Genomic DNA, 21,797 nt, shown 5'->3' with positions numbered 1-21,797 from the left:
GCCAATGTGCAGCTCAACATGTGGCCAAGAGCCAGAGAACCACCTGCATTTTACAAATTGACAGACTGGCTTCATATTCATTTTGGACCTGTGATTGGTGTAATCTGGTGTCTTCACACCGGCATGAATCACAAACTTATTGTATTTGATTTTATCCAGCAGCTTCATCTCTGGTCCTTGAATACACGTAACCAAAAAGATGAAAAATAATGTAATAAGATAATTAAAAATAATTAAAATATATTTAATTAAGAATTTTAAATCTTTAATTTAACTTAATTATCTTTAAATAAGAATAATTAGAAATAATTCCCCTCTCTGATTAAGAAGTAAGTTAAGTATTTCTATTGTAATGTATTGTATTGTATTGTATTGTATTCTATTCTAACAATTAAAGTCTAAGTTTAAGATTTGGAATCCGAAGCTGTCAATAACCAGACTTCCTGAGTGTGTGGCTGAGTTGAGACAACAGAGTGGAGCCATGAAGAGGTTGAGGAACCTCAGAGTTTAGAAGCTTCTGGGGAGAAGTTCTGGTTCAGAGCCTCACTTCTGCTGAGGAGCAGAGCAGCTGCATTGTTTAGGAATTTCTCTAGCGTGGCAAAACGTTTAGGATGTTGGCATTAATGACCCACATTTCACTCTACTGTTCATTGAATTCAGTCCATGTTTTAAATATCCAGCGTCACCTGATAGCAGCTGCCGTGATACTCTGGGTTATTACTCTGTTAGTCTGGTTCGACAGAACAGAGAAGCTGGTGAAACATATACAGACGAACCCTATATATTGTCAGTATGTCTGGGTGACAAAGAAGAGTTTAATTAACTCCATTGACCCGGGGGCCGCTGGAGGCAGAGTCTGGGTGAGGCTGGGCCGCATCATGAAAAAAGTTGGACAAAAAATCCTCAAACGTCATGATGAACAGTTTTAATGATTTCTTCTGAACATTAATGGAACATTGAATGAAGACTCTTCTGAACATGGTTTCTCTTGCCTGCTTCTTGCTGCCAGAGACTTGGCACCGCTTCTTCTCACATATCTGAGCCACATTTGTCTTGAGAGAAGAAGCAGACCCTCAGAATGTCTTGAACAGGGGTCGGCAACTCGCGGCTGCAGAGCCACACACGGCTCTTTGGTCGCTCTGCTGCGGCTCCTTGAGCCTCGGTCCCACTGCACTACATCCCTGAGCGGGGCGGGCCGGACGGTACGGTACGGTAAGGCAAAGCGCACCCAGACCAACTGTGTTGTGCCGTCCCACTACAGAGAGTGCGGTCAAATGTAGGCGGGGTTGTGAACGACGCAGGGATGTAACGTCATTACTCAACAATAGTGGCGCGAAGAACGTGGAATTGCGGCCGCAGCTCTGCAGCCGTCCGAAGCTGTGAGCTCCGGAGCGCCACATTTCAATAAATCCAGTCATTAAAACCACCAGCGTGTGCAAAGCAGCCAGAGTTGTGCCTGAACGAGTTTAGTGAACGCTCGTTCATGAACTCCTTCATATTTTAGGCGAACGTGAACTGAACGTTCTGTATTTCTGCCTGATGAACGTCACGGTGAGCGGCGCTCATTCTGGTGTTAGTGAACGGCGCTCTCACAGTTCAACGTTGTTTTAGAGAGTTGCCAGATTTCCATAGAGCCTTCCAGTGGAAAACCCGGCTAAAGCTCACCGTAAGCGGGCCTTATCATGTAGGAGGAAAACAGCCAATCTGGCAACAGCAGCCACCAGAGTCGTACCGCCGCATAACGTCATCAAAATGTGAAGCATCGCGGCAAAACCAAGTAGAAGACAGCAGCACTACCTCAGACTCTGCCTCCACCATTAATACTTCATCTTCGTATGGTTACCGTACTTTCCGGACAATAAGCTGCTTCTTTTTTTTCTTTTTCTTTTTTTAACATGTTTTGAACCCTGCAGCAATATTCTCGGCTTTTTAAGGGTTAACGAGCTTCATGCCGCTGATACGTGAGTGATGCGTTCAGGTGCATCACGTAACTTCGACATTTCTTTTTCTTTTTCTCCTTTTTAAATTTGGTGGCTGCAGCTTATGTTCAATAGTCCGGAAATTACTTAAAGTGTCGGGGGGGAAGCTAGAGCTGCTACTAGTGTGGGCTGAATGGGTGCTACAATGAGGAAATATGACCAATACGGCATGAGAGTGCTGATCGTCACTCCCGATGCTTCATGCTGACGCTCACAGCCACCGAGAGCACTCTCCAAACTCTAAATAATAGTGATTTTCACAACAACTAAATGACATTGAAAGCCACAACGCTCACACTCATGGTTCTAAAAACCCGATCTCCTGCATATATCCTTCGCTTCAATAACATGGAGCATCACGGACTGATCGCTGCAATGCATTATGGGAGTTTCTGTTCGTCGTGTTTTAGATGTAATTATTGGGGTTATATTAGGTTAGTAGTGTTGGGAATGATTGTTATGTTGTGTTTTTGTTGCTTAGGTCAGTTCATCTAGTTTAGTTGAGTTTATTAGTTGTAAGTTGGCAACCGGGAGTGAAGAGGGTTTGTGTGGAGTGTCGTCCTGCCATGGTGCTCCGGTTAGTTAGCGTCAATATTAAAGCCTGAGCTGCTTACAGGAGGCATAAAAGACAAGCTTCATTTCTTGAGTTCTTCTTTTACATGGCTGCTATAAATTTAAAGTGGTTGTGACTGTGTTTCATTCTATTTCCTCTAAAAAAGGACAGAAGCTCCTGTGCTCTAAGCCCCTGGATCTGATTTGGTCGATGCATTTCGCATCAACAGACATCACGCTACTTGTGGTGCTATTCTGAGTTAAAACACACAAACTGAGAACACAACCTGTCTGTGTAAGCTGTGGCGCTGTCATCCAGGATTAGGTCAATCTCTGAGTTTGGAGCAGAGACTGAGTGTTTGAGTCTGTTTATCTAAACAGAGTTTCAGTCTCAGTAAGGCTCACAAGTTTGGGTTGGAGCAACAAATGTAGGCCAAAGACAGAATTTGTGTAATTTACCAGGAATGTTCCTGGAATCTGAGTTTATTTTATCTCCTGGCCTCCTCCTCTGGGACAGGGTTGGACCAGGGCCAGAAAGCAGCGCCATGTTTGAAGGACACGTCATCACTTTTCCACTGGAAGAAGGACTGGAGTCGACTCTTTTCCCACAACTAATTACAGTGATGCTTCCTTTACTTACCACTACATAACATTCACTGGGCTGATTTTCACTTCACTTTATTTTAAGGGCCCATTTATACAGTAAATGCAAAGGTTCATGCTTATTTAATCATGTGACAAATTACTTGGATTGTAATTTGTATTTAAATTAAAGTATGCCGGTGTTTAAATGACATGATCACAGATATAAAATGAAAAAATTTTGTGTTAAAATATTGTTTCAAGAGCAACAAAAAACTTTCAGAACAGATTTACCTTTCATAGAAGTAATACAGTGTTGAATGTTAATCCTATTGTATTGATTTATTCTTCAAAGAATCACTATATTAAGAGTTTGATGTCATGTTATAATTAAATTACTAGAAATCATCTTAATGAGCTTAGTAAAGACAAATATTCAAACCAGGCCTCACAACCATTGGACCTGTTACACTCCTGGGCCCGTATTCACAAAGCATCTTAAGGCTAGAATTAGCTCTTACTGTAGTGATGACTCTTAGAAACATCTTAGAATTCCTTGAATTTTAAGATTTTTTTCTGAGAATTTTCCCTTCCTAAGATAAAAGTAATTCACAAAGCATCTTAAGCCCTACGAGAGCTCCTACGGTGGAAAACTGCTAAAAGGAGTGAAGAGGACTTTAAGAAGCCTAAAAGTTTCTTAAACAGACAAGATGTTGGAAAGACAAAGAGAAAGGAAAGATGTTCTCCGTTTAACGACAATGATTTGATGATGCTCCCGGCTCCATCGTGCAGGAATAATGTTCGTGGTCGAGCTCATCAGGGAGGAACTAACAGCACTGCTCTTCTGTCCGGTTGGGCGTTCCAGTTCTTTTGTTTGGTTTCCATTCAATTTGTTGTTTTCATCATTCTGCCAAATCAAATCTCTTTTTTATAAGAGCTCTACCAATCACAGGAATTCGTGACAGGAGCACTCTGGGCTCCTAGTAATGAATGGAGAGTAAAATTAACCGATCAAATATCTTTGGGCTGAGTTAAAAATGTGTAATTTTATGTCATGATGATGAAACCCAGAAAACTTTAATTAATTTGTACACAGCTTTAAAATGATTGAACTTACCTCGTTCACATGCCGACTACTATATTGATTGTTGATGGATTGTTTTCTTTTCTGTCCACACTGGTTATTTGTACCACTTAATGTATTTGATTTTAATGGTGGACACGGACACAGCGGTCATCCATTCCTGTGATTTAGCACCAATGTGGGGCTGATCACTCTGCTGACGGAGCGCTGGGACAGACCCAGTCATCACCGCTACACTGCTGCATCTTCCCTGTGGCGAGGTATCGCAATGCTGTGATCATCTTCATCTCAGGCGTTATTGCGTTGCTTCGCTGTGTGGGAGAAATAAGCTCCTCCCTGATGAGGTCGACCACAAACATTGATCCTGCACGATCAAGCCGGCAGTGTCATTAAATCGTTGTCGTTAAACAAACAGAGAACATATTTCCTTTCTCTTTGTCTTTCCCTCATCAGGTCTGTTTAAGAAACTTTAAGGCTTCTTAAAGTCCTCTTCAATCCTTTTAGCAGTTTTCCACCTTAGGAGCTCTCGTAGGGCTTAAGATGCTTTGTGAATCACTTTTATCATAGTAAAGGCAAATTCTAAGAAAAATCTTAAAATTCAAGGAATTCTATGATTTATTTTTAAGAGTGACGTCACTAAGAGCGACTTTTAGTCTTAGAATGCTTTGTGAATACGGGCACAGATTCCATTGACAAATCTAAAGATGTGGTTTATAAGTCTGTGACAGCTTTGGGCAGTGAGTCTTCAATTTTATCCCCAATAGTTAGAATTTTGTAATTAAAGACGCTCACAAAGTCTTTACTGCTCAAAGTTAAAGGGAACATATCATGCAAAATTCCCTTTCTACCTGAGAATGACACTCCAGAAGAGAAGAAAGTCTGTCGTCTCGTTCACTGGCTTGCCTATTTTTTTCTAAAGTGTGTTGCTCCAATGAGCGAGTCGGAAATCAAACCCTGTGTAGTGTCACCAGGGTGTTTTTAGCCAACCCCAGTGCAGGTAGACCCTTTGACCCGCCCACAACCAGGCAGCTTCGTGTGGGTGTGTTTGTTTCACCTCTCTACCGCTGCAGGTAAACAAACATGGAAACAAAGATACCAGCTAAACACACCAGATGCACAATTATTCATTGTATCAACGAGCAGAGGAGTCGATTCTTACTGCCTTCATCTGAGCCTGTGAGGACCCAGTGGATTCATTTTATTTTGAATGGTAATCTACCAACAAGACTTCCTAAAGTAAAGGAGAGTTTTCAGAACATTGGTGTGGGGGGGGGTTATTGTGAGGTATTGTTCATGTCTGCAAAGTTGTGCCGATAGAGACTGTAGATCAAATGGAGGCTTTGCAGAGTCTGAGGAGTGTGTCTGGGCTTGGACTCATAAAGATGACTGATATGATTTTAAACACTTACAAAGAGTAAAGAAATACTGCATAAATTCAGTATAATATGAAAAACCGTAACATTTACCCTGAAGTTAGCGAGAGCGAGCGTTAGCTACTTGCTAGTAATAAATGACACGGCCAAACTAATTAACATATTCAGACACACACGATGTTTCACTAACCTTCTGAAACGTCCTCCAGCAATAGCAGAGTTGGAACTTCTTCAGGAGCTTCTCTTTCTGGGTCAGATTTTGGTCCATTTTGGTTTGGTTGAACACCGTTTTTCCGTGACATAGCGACCGATAGAATGTAAACATTAGGGCATGACACCAGAGGCCTGTACTACGAAGCTGGATTTTCTCTTGTCGAGATAACTTCAAGGATTAACCCTGGGTTTCCTGTATTACCACGCTCGCTCAATTCTCAGCAGGATAAATCACCTGGTAACTGACGCTGAAAGTCTAACCTGCTCTGGAGCAGGATATGTTCTGGATAAGAAGTCAAAGCTCCGCCTCCTGACCAATCAGATCTCTTGGAAAATGACCAGCCCATTCTTACATGATGATGATTGGTGGGCAGGTTCAGCACTGAGCTGCAGCAGAGAGGATAAATTAATTGAGAACGATCTTTTTGACATAATAAAATAAATCCTGGTCACTGAGGCTTTGAAGGAAGTTTTTGTTCTTGACTTGTTCCAGGTCTGTTTATCTCCACGAGGGTTGATCTGGAATAATGAGGTTAATGATCACACCTGACAGAACTGCAGAAACATGAATTTATGGAACCAGAACTACTCGTGTCGTCACGGTGATGAATTAATATTCCAACATAAAACACAAGAGAAACTCAGCCTCAAAACAACTGGATGGAAAATCTAAACTAAAAGAAGATCAGTGAGGAAGTTCAGCCCGACACATTTCTGCTGGAATAAAGTGAAATTGATTGATCAGCGGACGTGCTGTTCATTTATATCACTGATAAATTAATATCATATAATCTCACCAAGTCAGCATTAACAAGTCAGGAATGTTCTGGCTTTGGCTGCAGCAGCAGTGTTGCCGTTAGCTGCTGGATGTGTTTTAATTCTTCATAATCTCGGAGAATAACTGCTCTTTCAGTAATCTGTAAACTGCACTGCAGAGTTTCTCTGTGTGTGATTGGTCAGATGCTCCAAACTCCGCCCCTTTCACCTGAACATGCACACCTCGGTCTGGGTTGAACCAGAGAGTTGATAACCTGATTCTTAGTAACGGTGATCAGGATCGGGCACATCTGGATCAGTCAACCCAGGAAACAGAGAGATCCTGGATATGTTGATCACGGTTCGTAGTACAGGCCTCAGGAGAGGAAGCGCTTCATCCTCTTCCCAAGATGGGCATGTGGGGCGGAGCCAGTCCAGCTTCCTGAAACCCAGCAGATTCTGAATGCAGCAAATGATCGAATATTCAAACGGTTGAAAATCAAGGACAAACTGGATTTGGGGCAAAACACTTTGGATACAATATTTTTGGACCAATAAGAACCATGTGAAAGTGTTGAAAAGTTGTGTGATATGACTCCTTTAAAGGGATATAAGGTCAGCCTGACTATAGTGCTGAAGAGTAATCTAGGGTTGTTCCTTGTTTTCTTCTATCAAGGAAGAGGCTGTTTGAGTTATGCAGAGGGCTTTTTCTTATACATCAACCAACTATCTCTCCAGGCTGTTTGAAATACTTCTGATTTAGTTACATACCATTTCCTTGGACTTAAAGGCTGTTCACACCAAAACGCTGTTTCACGTAAAGGCATTGTTTTGGGTCAATCATCCACACGGGCTGGCGTTTCAGGAGCCAATAAACCTTTTTTTTTAACGCGGGTCCCAGAGTCGGGAAAATTTAAAACGCCGTCTCGGCTTTGAGGTGTGGACGGCAAAGACGGTGCACGTCTGCTGAGAGCGATGATGTCATTGCCGCCTCTACCCCCCACCACGGTCGCGATGTCATCTAATAACCACAGCAATGGTGGACTACGTGCTCCAGGTGGCGCTGCAAAAACTACTGATACCAGCAGGAAGAGGAGCAGGAGCAAAGACCTAACGAACTCAGAGTTATATGGAAGCCTATCAGCAGGAGTCTACTTCTAAATTTCTATGTGCTCTGTGTCTTTCTCTGCATTTTTTGTGTATTTGGTGAGTCACAGCGCCCCTAAAGGCCTGGCATATGTGCTACATGCCTTTAGTGACGTATGAACTGAATGTTTTCTGGGGAGAAAAAAGATGGTGTGGACAGAGCCTTAGGGCTTGTTAATATTCTCCTGTTTTCTTCAGGGAAAAACCCTTTTGTTTGGGCAACGAGAACACGTCCACATACTCTGAACCGGAGCTAACAAGCGATCTCTGGTCCTCTTGAAAACATTGATCTCGGTTCGTTTGCAAACGATTTTTATAGCGGGCGGGAGGAGAGGACAGAGGGAGAGGACGTGACATAGTGCGCAATGCATTCTGGGTAGTATACAAACACAGCTAACCATGTGAATCAGGAGAATTAGACGCATAAAGAAAAAGTAGGGAAATATCTTGTGAGCAGACATAGAGTAGTGAGAATGGAGCTAATTGATATCTGGTCTGAAGACTGCATATCGTGGTTGTTTGTGGCTACCCATTAGCCATGAGTGAGCTAGCCTAGCCACCATGGGCTAAAGCAGCCAGGACCAATCAATGAGCTGTGTTTCTTCTTCACTTCCTCTCTGGTCAGTGTTTGTTTCAGGTGACGGCGCCCCCAAACCAGCAGCGGTTGTAGTTGCGTTACATTTTCCAGGCGGTTTGATCTGGTCTCAAAAGTGAATGTAAATGCCACTGAGTCAAATGAAGGTGTGAAAATTCTGGGCTCCCCTCCCTCCCAAATGAACCGAGTCCTGGACTATCCCAATGTGAAAGGTCCCTGAGACACCTCCGAAATACACAGGGCCCAGACGTCAGGTTTCACTGGTGCTCTGTGTCTCTCTTTCAGGACTCTGTGGCTCTTGAGCTCTGTCGGTCTGTTGTAGTCTTGTCTTGCCAGCCGAGTTACTGGCTGGTCTCTGCTGGCAGCCGCACATCTGAGGCCAAACAGAAGCTTTACTGGCAACGTGCATGTTCACCACAGCTGTGAGAGGTTGTCAGCAGTGTTTCTGTGTGTAGAACAAACCTCAGGACACCTGATAGCACAGCTTACCAGCTCAACACAGTACATGAGGGTACAGTAAAATCATTATCGAACAGCTTTCTGAACTTGTTTCTTAAAATCACTTCAGGATCAGAAAAACTCAGCTTTTACCTCAGCAGAAGCAGAAGTTCTTATAATGAACATCAATTCATGATAAATAGCATAATTTTTGGAAGAGTTATTTATGGTTTATAGCATACTGTATATAGTAAGAACGTCAGAGTCTTGTTCTACGATGTTCACAGAATTTTCCTTTACATGGCGTCAATGGAGTTGCTGTCATATGACATGTGAGCAAGTCCTACTAACTTTGGCAGCCTTTATGAAGGTGCCACTTGAGGACTTCATGGTCATCTTCACTGGAGCTGTACCGGCCGGCCCACCAATCACAGGTCTGATGATCTGTGTTCGTCCTCAGGAATATTCAGGTTCTCCTGAGATGCTTGCAAATGTTGCTTCTTTACTCTCCTGGTTGTGACTTCATGAACTGTGAGCTGGTGTGAAGAACTGAAAAATAATATATATGTATAGATAATAAGATCATTACATGTGTGAGGTACCTACAACCACACCTCAGTACACAACACTGCAGTCATCTGGATACCCGCTGGCCGACAACACACTGAGAAGATGGTGATCGTTAAAGAGCTGATAAAACAGAGGATGGAAAGTTACAGCCGAAAACACAAAGTGCAGAACAGAGAATTCCACCAAACAAAGAGATCAGAGAAGTCGTGAGTGATTCTTGAGGGGTGAAGTGAATCTGGAGTCAGATCATTAACATCATGTACAAAGTAAGAACACGTGTTTCTGTCAGCTGACAAGCAATATGTCAACATAATGTAGTGAAAGCTTGAAGGAGCGACTGCAGAGGGGCTGCAGGTTGATACCAACCCTGTTCTTTATTCATTTCACTCAGGAAAATGTTTATTTGAAGTGCCTCCGTCTGTTTGCTCGAGAAGAGATTCAAATCAATATTGAGCTTTGTTTTGTTAATCTGCCGTAATCCATTTTGAGATTTCTAATCAGATGACAGCCGACTACTTTAAGAGAGCCACACCTTTTTGCAATGGAAAGAAAAGCGGTGAAATGGAGATGCTACAGAGGATGAAGTGTTGAAGCGAGGGTAGAGAACAGGGTGACAAATGGATCTGTGGCAGGAAAAGGAATTGTCCTTCAGAGGCTGTGGCTGTGGCCGTGGCTTTGGCTGTGGCTGTGGCTGTGGCTGTGGCTGTGGCTGTGGCTGTGGCTGTGGCCGTGGCTGTGGCTGTGGGAAATACAGAATCCCCTGCAGTGCTGAGAGGCTCCAGGTAGCAGAACAAGCCTTCACAGCGAGTTTGAGGTCACAGAGGGGAGGGTGTGGAAGAAAGAAGTGGAAGAAAAGCAGAGAACAGGTGCTGATGTTTGTGTGCTGTGAGCCATGTCAGACAGCCCTGCTTCCTGTGTGACATGTGCAGAGCCAGTCCTGATACTGCTGCTGCAACCTGAAACCAGACACACTCACACACTGCTGCACGGCTGCATAGCAACACACACACACACACAGACACACACACACACACACACACACACACACACACACACACACACACACACACACACACACACACACACACACACACACACACACACACACACACACACACACACACACACACACACACCATTGTGTGTCTATCCTTAAAGAGAGCGTAGCGTCATGTGTCAGTGTGACCATCCTAAAATAAAAGCTGGAGTCGTGCAGGGCGCCGCAGCCCCCTTTCAGCCGACTGAACACCTTCAGTCCAGAACGACGAAGACCAGATCAGATTTGAACAATTTGAACTGATTCTTGAGATCTTTCCTTCACTTAAATAATAAAATAATGTTTCTGTGTGAATGCCTGATTTTTTGCATTCTTGTGTTTACTGTTGATGTGGAATTACATTCAGAGATCAAATGATTTGTAGAATATTTTTTCCTGCTGTGATGTGAATTATAATTAAAGTGAAATTAGTGCTGTGGGGATTAAATGGAGTCACAGCAGGACAGAAAAACATTATTCCAAAACACCCTGTGAGTTCCTTCCTTGAGTGGCCGGGGCTCCAACATGCATCTTATCATATCTGTCAGACTTCGACATCTCAGCCTCATTGTGAGTATTTTACCAGGTGGATTTTGGCCTTTGGGTAGAAGATTACACGACTCATATAAACGTTTAGTCAGCTTTCAGATCTGAAGTAATACTGCTCTAGAGCATTATTCAGTATTTTTGTATCCCCAGCATAACTTCAGCAGTTATAAACTGTCACTATTGAAAACTCTCAGCTTTGCCTGTCTGTTCTGCTCTCCATGATAAAAGTACTTCTTTTTTTTTACTCTGCCATTGTTTTCGGGGATTTCATCAATCAGTTTTGATTTTGTAATCTCTTTTAAAGTGACATTGTATTTCTTCATCTGGTAATCCGTCTAGCAGACCAAACATCCTCTGTACGAGCGAGACATTTCACCGGCCCACAGGACGGATGCTGAGAACAATTATCTTCACTCTTCCACATACATGGAACATTTAGAGCTGTCACCTAACTAACCTCAGGCAGGATTGGTTTGTGGGAGGCAGTTAGTTTACAGTACCCTGAAGAACATCCTCACACACACAGGCAGGATATGCAAAGGTCAGATATGGAGAGACGGTTTACTAACCATTGTACTGACGTGCTGGCATCCGGCACTCACACATCTGTAGAGCACATAAAGCATGTGTGTGGTTTGTAAGTACAACTGTGATCGAATCGTGCCGGGGTCACTGGAGGGGAAGTTCATGTAATGACTAACTGTGAAAGCAGTTTTAACGCTCCTTCTGATGCGCGGCACGTCTACCTCATGATAATAATCTTTCTCTGTGTGAGAAACAAAGGAAACAGGAAATTCTCACTTCTCAGTTTCACTATTGAAGTCGAAAAGTTAAGGCCTGAACAAGATTGGTAAAGACAGTATGTGCCATAACAATGTACTGCACATCAGTGGACTTCCATATAAAAAATAGGATTGTATAGGTGAGATACAATTTTATATTTTTGTAGATGAATAGAAGCTAATATTGGAGTACTATAATCTTGCCTGCTGGTTCCTGTCAGTACTCATTCCGGAGCATTTTGCATCAAATTGAAGATTTCTTAAGCAGTTTAGTGAAACCATGATGATAGAGAATTACAACAGTCTACTCTGGAGGTAACAAATGCATGAAGTCATTTCTCAGCATCACTTTGAGTCAACATGTTCCTGGTTCTAGAGACATCTCAGGTGACAGAAAGAAGTCCTGCAGACCTGCTTAATGTGAGAGTTGAAGTCAAGAGTAGTAGTAGTTCTGGTCTAAAGTAACTCCCAGTTTCCTCCCAGTAGTACTTGAGGTCAAAGTAATACTATCCAGTGTTACTGCATGAACTGATGATTTTACTTACAAAGGGTTTGTTCATACCTAGAATAAACATATGTTTACGCAGACTGTTTCCGCTTGTCTGTCTCATGTATCTCGGGCTAACCATTTGAGTTCACATTGTATTACAACCATTATGTCACTTCCACTAATGACCTATTGTGAATTGACACAATAGACTCCCAGTCATGGACGTCCATCTTCTTTTCCTTTGTTTCTTTGGAAAGTTGGAATATTTTAAAGACTATATAACTCAGACTGGCGCACACCGATGATGTTTACATATAATGTGTGACATATTTTCACTCTTCTCGAACGCATTCACAACACAGGACTGTTCACACTGCAAAGCCTCTGGTCAGATGAGTCCCTGGAGCGAAAGCACCTTGGTGCCTGTTCACACTTGTCCTTAGGGCGTGATCACATCACGGTGTGAACGGCCTAAAGAGTTCGGTTATCTCGCTTTGAATTGACAGAGACGACTTTCATACTTTCACGGTTTCTTTTCCCAGATCAGCTTTCTGTATCTGTGGAGCCCCTGAAGTCCTTTAACTCCTCTTCAGATCAGTAGTTTTGGTTCAATTATTCATTTTCACCATTCAGTGCTTATCGAAGCAGCCTGCAGTGTTTATTTAGTCTTAGATCCCTGTTCCTCCCTGCTGCTTCTGCTCCTCCTGCTCATCAGTTCTGTTTGTGTTCCAGGGTCAGATAGACGCTCTTCATCAACCCACTGATCTTTTTTTCAGCTTTATTACTCACTCAATACTTGGTCTTTTGATAGTAGTGTGTTACATAACACTCCCCTCATCCTCCTTTACAGATTTTATAAGTACCCTCATTACATATGATTTGATTATGTAAACCAAACAGGTACTTATAGGGAGAGTCGGTCGGGGGCAGTAAGCAATATGGAAACCAGAATGATCACAATATGTATTCTGCTGTCATTCTGAAGGCTAAAGAAAGTTTTCTGTTCATCTTTGAGCAAAATCTTGTTTCAAACTTTGAACCTGCAGTCAAAAAAAAAATCACTCACACACACACATATATATATATATATATATATAATTATTATTTTTTTAATTACAATTTTAATAATAGTTTATTTAAAAAAAATTGTCATATGACTCTTTCATCCACACAGACAACTTCTGACTAGATTTCACTGTGGGCACACACACACACACACACACACACACACACAGTCTCAGTTTGGGGACGTCTCAGCCAATGAAACACATTTCTGAGGAGGACATTTGGACTCATGTCTCCTCAGATCCTCTCAGAGTTTCCTGCTCCTGGCGGCACTGCGCTGCACAAGTGTTATTAGAGAAATAAAGTGAAATTTAGCTCGTAGCCATAACAGAGAGCAGCTGAACTTCCTGCTGTGGACCAACAAAATATGGCTTTTCTGTGCAGTCCACCACACCTCCTGGTGCCTATAGTGTTCCTGCTCTTTATAAAGTAGAAGATTATAGATTGTCAATGTTTGATCGTCTCTGACGAAAACATCAGCACATAATGAGAATTCAGTTTGGTCAAAAACGGATATTAATGGCTTTACACAGCCCGAGATCAGTGATGTTTTCCTCAGAGAAACACAAAGAGTGATATTATATTTCTGAATAATTCCTCCCAGGATCCCAATTTAGATAGCAGGTACAGAAGAAGGGTGAATTGAAGGATGAGTAATATCTTTGAGGCACAGCTGGGATGTGGAGGGTGTTGAGGAATATCACTTCTTATAACACTAAAGGTGTGTTTACACATAATGACGACAAGTCAGGAATGGCAAGAATCTCAATTCCTCACCGTGGATCATGATTTTGACCTGGATTATATGATTCAGCGCAGAGGCGTCACACGCCGTCCCGGACAGTCGTTGCCTGGTATCATCCGTTACAAGTTCAAGCACGAAACGTGGCGGATCATCATGAGTCATTACGCATGGTCACCAACATTGTTCCGCAGTGATGCACGCTGCGGCGTGCCATTGCGCATCATGACTTTCTCTCACCAGTCTGTCAGGAATGTGTCGAATCGGGAGAATTTGTTGTATACAGAAGTGGATTTTGCCATGAGCGATGTGGGCAGCTGGTCAGGGTGCAATCCGTGCCGGGGCGCACCGCGCACAAGAGGAAAAGAGAATCACCCCATCTCAGATGCGTCTCGCGGAGCACGGGTGTTCACCCAGGGCGTAAAACAAGCCGCAACTTGGTACATATATGGCTCCACACACACCCCAGTCATTCTACCATCAGCCGGTAGAGTTCACAGTTCACGTCGCTCCAGATCGCTCCACATCAAGAGAAATGCCATAGAGTTGCGCAGAGAGGAGGACGTGGCAGCAGAGCGAATGCTGTCACGATCTTTTGTGCAACACCACGCATCAGAACTAATCCATACGCTTTTCTTGGCAGCCAAAAACATGTTCCACAAATATCAGGAATATCATGCACTGATACGCCCAGTTAAGAACCTCATTCAGATGCATTATGTTCCATAATGAATGTCAGGAATGTGCCAGGAATGACGGGAAAATGACATTCGTAGCTCACCGTGCCGATGTGTAAATGCACCTTGAAGCTGGAACATTTTTTTACGTGAAATGCTGCTCATGAAATCAAACAAGAGAAGTAAAAAAGGGAACTGATGCTAAAACACTCAGAAACGGGTGAAAAATATACAAAAATAGGGAGATGGTCTGATCTTTGTGAGCGGCCGTGTTGCCTTGCTGAAAGTCTCTCTCAGAAGATTGTACACTGTGGTCATAGGGTGAAGGACATCCTCAGGTAGACTGTGGAGTCTAAACCTGCTCAGTTAATACTGAGAAGAAGACAATCTTCTCCACGCTGTCACAGCAGCAGCTGAAGCACTGACACATAACAGGGTGGTCTCAGCTTCTATGGCGTTTACACCAAATTCTGAATATGGCAGCAGAACTGGAGACTCATCAGACCTTCGAGGTTTTTCCAGCCTTCTACGGTTCTGTTTTGGTGATCCTGTGTCAGTTATAAAGACAGAAAGGAGGGATGTTGGGAACGCCACCGGGGGGAACAGGGAGAAAGGCGAGAACCTTTCACCACCACTGAACATGTTCAACTGCAGAATTAATAGCTGTAAATTGACTGTTGATTTATTTTTCTGTGGAGCTTTTCAGTACAAAACTCAAGTTTTGTCAATAGATTTTTGTCATTTGACATTTTGTGTTATCGTCACCACCTAAAACTGAACACAGCCACAGGAACAGAGACGGACTGAAACCATTCTGACTAAATGACTATCTGAAACTAATAGCTGTATCAGTGCTGCTTGCATCTGGCTGAGGGTGAACGAGGCTTAATAATAATATGCTGTCTGACAGGTCTGCCTAATGGGCTTGAAAATTGCTTTTGTGTTATGGAGAAAAAGTGTTTATAAAAAGATGATTTCCTCCAAAGAGATAAACTCTGCTGTTCCTCTGCAGCCTCCTCAGTCCCTCAGACAGACAAATCTCTCCTCACTGTAATCTGCTGCACCAAACTCACCATGAAATCCTGTCAGATATCATCCAGAATTCAAGTCTTCTCGAAGCTCAGGTCAACTGGAAACAACAGAATCACTCCTCAGACGGATAAAGAAATACACAAACCTTCACTGAGAGTGACAGCAGAGGTACAAGTGTTCATCACTCCTGAAGCTCTTGCCCAAGTCCTTCAGTTAGGATTCAGATGAACAAACTCTGAACAGGGTAACACTGGATATATAAATATATGTATATATATACTGTTTAAAAAAAAAATCATTTCCTGCTGGTTTGTTGTTCCACAGCCAAGACTGAATCCACTGCTGCTCCGTCATTCCCTAACGACAGGACGTATTAGTTGAAGATGTCTCCGTAACTTACCGCTGGCCACTTCCTCGTGTCGTCCTCTCAGGTCACAATTAAGGACAGATGAGATAAGATGATGCCATCCGATCGTCTCAGCTCAGTTTTAATGTGTTCCCACTTTGAAATATTTGTAGCAGCATTGTCATATTCAATCTAATGTTTACTGGAAGGGGACGCTATTTTGTCCTTCAAAGTCGAAAGACAAAACACAGAAGTAGCAGAGAATTAAAAGTGGGTGAGGAGCAAAAGGTGAATTGTTTCAGTTTTCCATGCAGTGATTGGACGGAGCTGTGGGCCTCTACATGCACTAACAACCTGAGATAACACGGTGTTGGTATGTGCTGGTGTAGGAAGTTATTAAACTTGTCATTTTCAAATAAAAGACTGGACAAAAATGGGAGGTGAGCTGTCACAAAGTCAAAGCTGTGGGAAGAAGAAGAGCAACAGCAGAGATTCAGAAAAGATTACAAGAACTAAGCAGGTGAAACACAGAAAATAACTCGTGATAAAGTCCACATATAAAAGTCAGGAGGAACCAGCCAAACAAGCGTCTCTGATAATGGAGCAGATCAGAACTACTTGCAGCAGCTTTTGTGCCATAATCTCATATTTCTTTAGTGACAACACCAAACCACAAACTTACAACTTGAAAACTGAACTTCCAAAAAGAAAAGTCCCTCTGATGAACTTCAGGTGAAAAAGCCTGAAGATGAGGAGCCACACTTTGAGGAGGCCTGGAAGCTGCAGGTGAAATCGAACCCTGACCTTCTTCCGAACGCCGCTGTTTCTTCCGTAGGGGAGATTGAGAAAAGACGGCAGGCAGGTGAATGCTAGATGAGTCCGGCAGACAATCACAGCTTTTTCTACTGGTGTGCTCCGGTTGAATCTCCTGAGGTCTCGCATGTTTTTGTGAGTTTCTGGCAGAATAAATTAGAGATTGTTTCCCGTATTGAGCTCAGCCTTGGTGCTTTGTTCGGACCAGCAGCTGTAATTAAACCCCCCCCAGCTTTTCACATGAATGCTGTAATAATTGATGATCTCTAAGTGGCTGTGATTTCTGAACCGCTGGTCACATTGAGAGGTCCATGAAGCAGAAAATCCAGAACATCATCATCATAGACGCTGCACAATTCCTGCCCTCCTCTTAAAGCCGTGACGTAATGAGCAAAGGCCTACAGCGCCACAGATTTCACAGTCACTCTCATTTCACCCTCTGAGAAAAAAAACGTCTGCATTTATTCCTCATTCTGAGGCTTTTTCTTTTCATAGTGATGCCAACTGTGTGCTTGTGTTGTTAGTAACCTGGTAAACTTCTGCATTCAAGACCTGAGTCATCTCCCTATCCGGCCTTCAGCCTGTGCTTGTTGCTTGCAGCTTCCTCGGTACAATGAAGCTTTATAAGCGCAGCTTATCCATTCAGCCTTGTATTTTATTTCCTCGATAAGTCCCAGCAGCCCCCGAGGCTAATTCAATGAGACCTGCCCACAAAGCCTGGCATTCTAGTCCTGGAGTGATGACCGTGTCCATGTCATGTGTTTGAATGCTTTGACACTGCTTTCTCTTGTTTTTACAAGTTCATGAGACGTGCTGATGACAGAATCCTGTTTGTGTACGATTCTGAATAATGCAGGGATGTTTTTGTGTTGATGACAGAGTGTGTGCTGCAGGTAAAAGATAAATGAAGCTTTCACCGAAAAGAAACTATTGGCCACACGTATAACAATATTCCAATGTTGTTTTTGTTGTTTAAGCTGTTTTGAATCAGGGTGTTAGTCATTTACCAAATGTATTGCTGATAGTTTAGATTGTAGTGATAATTATTTAGTTTGACATGTTCTTTTTAATAAAATGGAAAATGAGAGCTATAAAGAAAACAAACTGATTCACAGTGAGAACTAGTAGTGGGCCCATGGATAATAATTTTACCTTTAGTACAAATGTGGGACATAAAACATACAAATTTGAAATACTTCTGCAACTTAGTTCACAATTGTTTGCCAATCTAGTGAACTGTCCTCCACCTTGTAAATTGGAAAGAAAGATGCTGAGCAGAACCAACATTTCCTGGGCTGTGTTGTGTTCACAAAGGCTTGTTTACAATGCAAGGATTAAAAAATACTTTTTGTTGCGTTTTGGGTGTTTACACGACAACGGTAAACATCAACGGTGCCACTGAAAACACAACTTTATAGGTTCCATCGCTGTGTAAACTGGCGAAAACGAGACTTTGTGTAATCGCTCAGGTTTCCTTGTTGACCGTAGAAATGCTGCTGCTGCACATGGTTATTATGGCCGTGGTAAATAGTTCTTCTGCCCATGCACAAGTAGATGAACAATAACAAACATGTCCAAACAAGTCCATATTCTAATTTTATAGTCCATTTTGGTGGTTTTATTGTTGAGTCACCCGCAATAACATCCAATTTGTTGTCTGTCCATACGAATCTCATGCACACCCCATTGTTAATGTTTGCAGAGTATTGATTCCCCGTCTCTGCCTGTCCACACATCAAAGTGTCCTTGAGTAAGACACTGAAGCCCAAACTGCTCCCAATGGAAGGAGTTGGCGCCTTACATGGCAGCTGCCTCCACTGGTGTGTGAATGTGTGCGTGTGAATGGGTGAATGTGATTAATGATGTAAAGCGCTTTGGGACTGCTGATCATGTCCGCTAAGGACATTATGAAATGATTGGCATATGTTTGTCTGCCTGTATATTTATTAGCCAGATTATGCCAAAACTATTGCACGAATGTTGTTGAAAGTTTCACCACAGATGGATGTTCAGCCAGAGGGAAGATTCCATTAAATTTTGGAGGTGATCCTGAAACCTCTTTTTTCTGAGTCCAAGTCAACCTTTGGCGGACGTCAGAAATCTCTGATTGCTCTTGTTTACCATTGTTCTCTGCACATGTGTATGTGGTTTCATTACAAAGACAGCCAATAGCGCCAACTTGTGGCCTGGCATGCTAACTACAGTACACCGGACCATACATGACGTCTTTTTCAGAAAATTGCAGTCTAAAAGTGAAACCAATCTGAAAAGAAAAAGATGCGTTTTCACTTGAAATGTTGTGGCGTCAAGAGGAGATAAATAGTTTCTGCACAGGTTGCTTTGATAGACACTTGAATAGTGTTTTTAATTACTCCACAGTTACTGCCAATGGGTTCTGTAGTTTAGTGTGTGTTGTCTGGAAAAAGACTCGGATGTCACCTTCATATAGAGTCCAGCTGGAATAGAGGACATGTCTTCTGCAAGCTGGAGTTATTTAGTTTTGACACAATAGCTCATGCTCCTTGAAGGTCGCACAGACTCTTGAACAGATGGTGCTTCTTTATCAGCGCCCACCAAGACGTCACATAAATCTTCACGGATATCTTTGGTTGCAGGTAGAAGTAAAATGTGGGAGCTTGTAAACTGAAGTGCAGTGGTGAGTCCTTGAAGCAGTTCAGGTTTCTGTCTCCTGAAAAGGACTTTATCCTCTTGTTGTACCTTTGCTTTGTGTTTTCTTTATCAGCTGTTCATTGTTAAAAATAAGTAGCATGAAATCAAATTAAAGGAGACTCCACATCATTTTCCTGCATCTGTTCAGACTGTGTGAGAGAACAAGGACAGTTCAAGGTATCCCGTTATTTAAGGAATCATTCAAGGATAAAACCTCATCAGTGTGTTGGGGAGGGACGAGCTTCGCCTCAGGCCAAACCACATTATTATGTTATTACACTAGTTAGTCGGGCGGAGAAGGGAAAGCTCAGTGATGCAGCCTGAGGTTCAGGAGGAGAGGTTCACTATAGGTTTATCATATTTGTGCTATGGCTGCTCTCCCTTATCATGGTAATAGGATGAGTTGAATATAGAAAATGAAGTTCCCCACGTAGGATCAACTGCGTATACAAAGTTCCTAAATATTGTGGGCAGTTTACCATGAGTGTGACTTGGTCCAAACAAGTCTGTTGGTATTACTGTGGAATCTGTCCCAGAATAAAGTGATTGTGGTAATGAATAAAACAAAGTCACTATGAGGAAGCACATTCATGTTATTTATGTCTATTGTGGATTTAGACCATTTTTCATCTTTCTGAGAGATGTTGTGCAGTTTACTCATAATCACCTCAATGACTTTCGATGATTGCCCTTCCTCATCTCATCACTCAGCACGAGAAATAAAGAGTAGTCACAAATAATTGTGTACCCTCAAATAGATCAAGTGGTATTCATCACTTGCTGAGCATTACCTACATAAAGACGGTTATCATTTGCATATAATCAGAATCAGGCGCCGTCCATACGACAATGCCGTTTCACATAAACGCACTGTTTTCGGCCGATCTTCCCCACGAGGCGGCGTTTTAGAAGCCCGGCAATGTTTTGTTTTTTTTAACACGGGTCCAAGAGTGGGGAATTCTAAAACCCCGGCAAAGACGATCATCTGTGGAAAAGAGATGACGTAATCACCCGCCACCCCCCGCCACTGGGGTCCGCCCTGTCATCTAATAACCACAACAATGGCGGACTAGAAGCTTCAGCCGAGCTGCAGGAGGAGCAGGAGCATAGACCTATACAACTCAGAGTTATATAGAAGTCTAAGAACAGGAGTCTACTTCTAGATTTCTATGTGGTCTGTCTTCTTCTGCGCTTTTGATCATTTTGGTGATACGCAGTGCCCCTAAAGGCCTGGCATATGTACTACAGGCCCTGAAGCCTCGTGTTGAGCCGTGTTCATAGCGACGGAGTGTGGACGGAATGTTTTTTGAGAACACCGGGGAGAACAAAGATCGTTTTGGCTTGTTTGGACGGGGCCTCAGAGTACTTTTTTAATCCCAGGGAGAAATTATTTAAATACATTGAATGAATGAATGAATGAATGAATGAATGAATGAATGAATGAATGAATGAATGAACGTAAGTAGTGTTTAGTGCCAGATGTTGGAAGTGATGCCATCAGCTTTATTCACCGTCTCCTCAAAGGACAAAGAAAAAAGACATCGGTTTTAAAGCCTGTCTGGACGCTCTGGGTACAATAAAGCAAAAGTGTGATATAATGGATTGATGTACTGTAGCTTGATCTTTCTCATTGGGGGCGGGGGACTTTAGTCTCAATGCTATTGATTTAAAGTAATAAAGAAACACTCACAGACCTCTTTGTTTATACTTTACACTGGACAAGAACTCATTGTGTTTACTTCAGACTTCGGTTTACTAGAATTGTTCCAGACTGAGAATGTGAAACATCCCATTCAAAAGGATTCTGTGTTCCTGCTCTCACATATTTTGTTTTTGTTCTGTTTCATTCTGTCCTGATAAGCTGTACAGCTGCTGACATCTGTTTTTCAATAAGCTTGTTTGGCTTCAACATATTGTAATGACCTGACGTCTTTTTCTCTCCATTCTTTTTGCCTCTTCCAGTGAACTTTTGGGTCCGGACTTCACAGAGACCTACTACACAAGCGATGGGCAGCCAGTGACCGTGAGCAACAATAACCACACAGTAAGTAACGTGGGCTCGAGGTGGAAATTCAAAGACAAACTACATAAACAGTCCAAAGAAATACACAGGTATAAATATTATCTTTAAAATATCTCTAAAGTTTGAATCAACATCGAAGGAAATTTGTGAAATGTTTTCACTATGTTGTCCATGAACCATCCTCTTTGGACGAAAAGCTCATGTGCAATGCTCCTGGAGAAACGAAAAATTTGATCTGTTTTCCAAAGAAAGCGTTCAAGCAGCTTTTGGTAGGGCTAGAAGTT

At 42.5% G+C, this 21,797-nt stretch overlaps 1 protein-coding gene across 1 annotated transcript in view; it reads left to right on the top strand.

The window, feature by feature from the left end:
- adam19a (ADAM metallopeptidase domain 19a) overlaps nt 1–21,797 on the top strand; it is a 122,323-nt gene that overhangs the window by 51,092 nt on the left and 49,434 nt on the right. The window contains exon 4 of the mRNA XM_080485975.1: nt 21,453–21,534. Coding sequence (XP_080342101.1) covers nt 21,453–21,534 — 82 coding nt within the window. The remainder of the gene's footprint in view (nt 1–21,452; nt 21,535–21,797) is intronic.

The sequence above is a fragment of the Lipophrys pholis genome (genome assembly GCF_963383615.2).
Source record: "Lipophrys pholis genome assembly, chromosome: 18".
NCBI lineage: Eukaryota > Metazoa > Chordata > Actinopteri > Blenniiformes > Blenniidae > Lipophrys > Lipophrys pholis.
The sequence above is the reverse complement of the archived record's forward strand: the minus strand, read 5'-3'. Positions and strand labels throughout refer to the sequence as shown.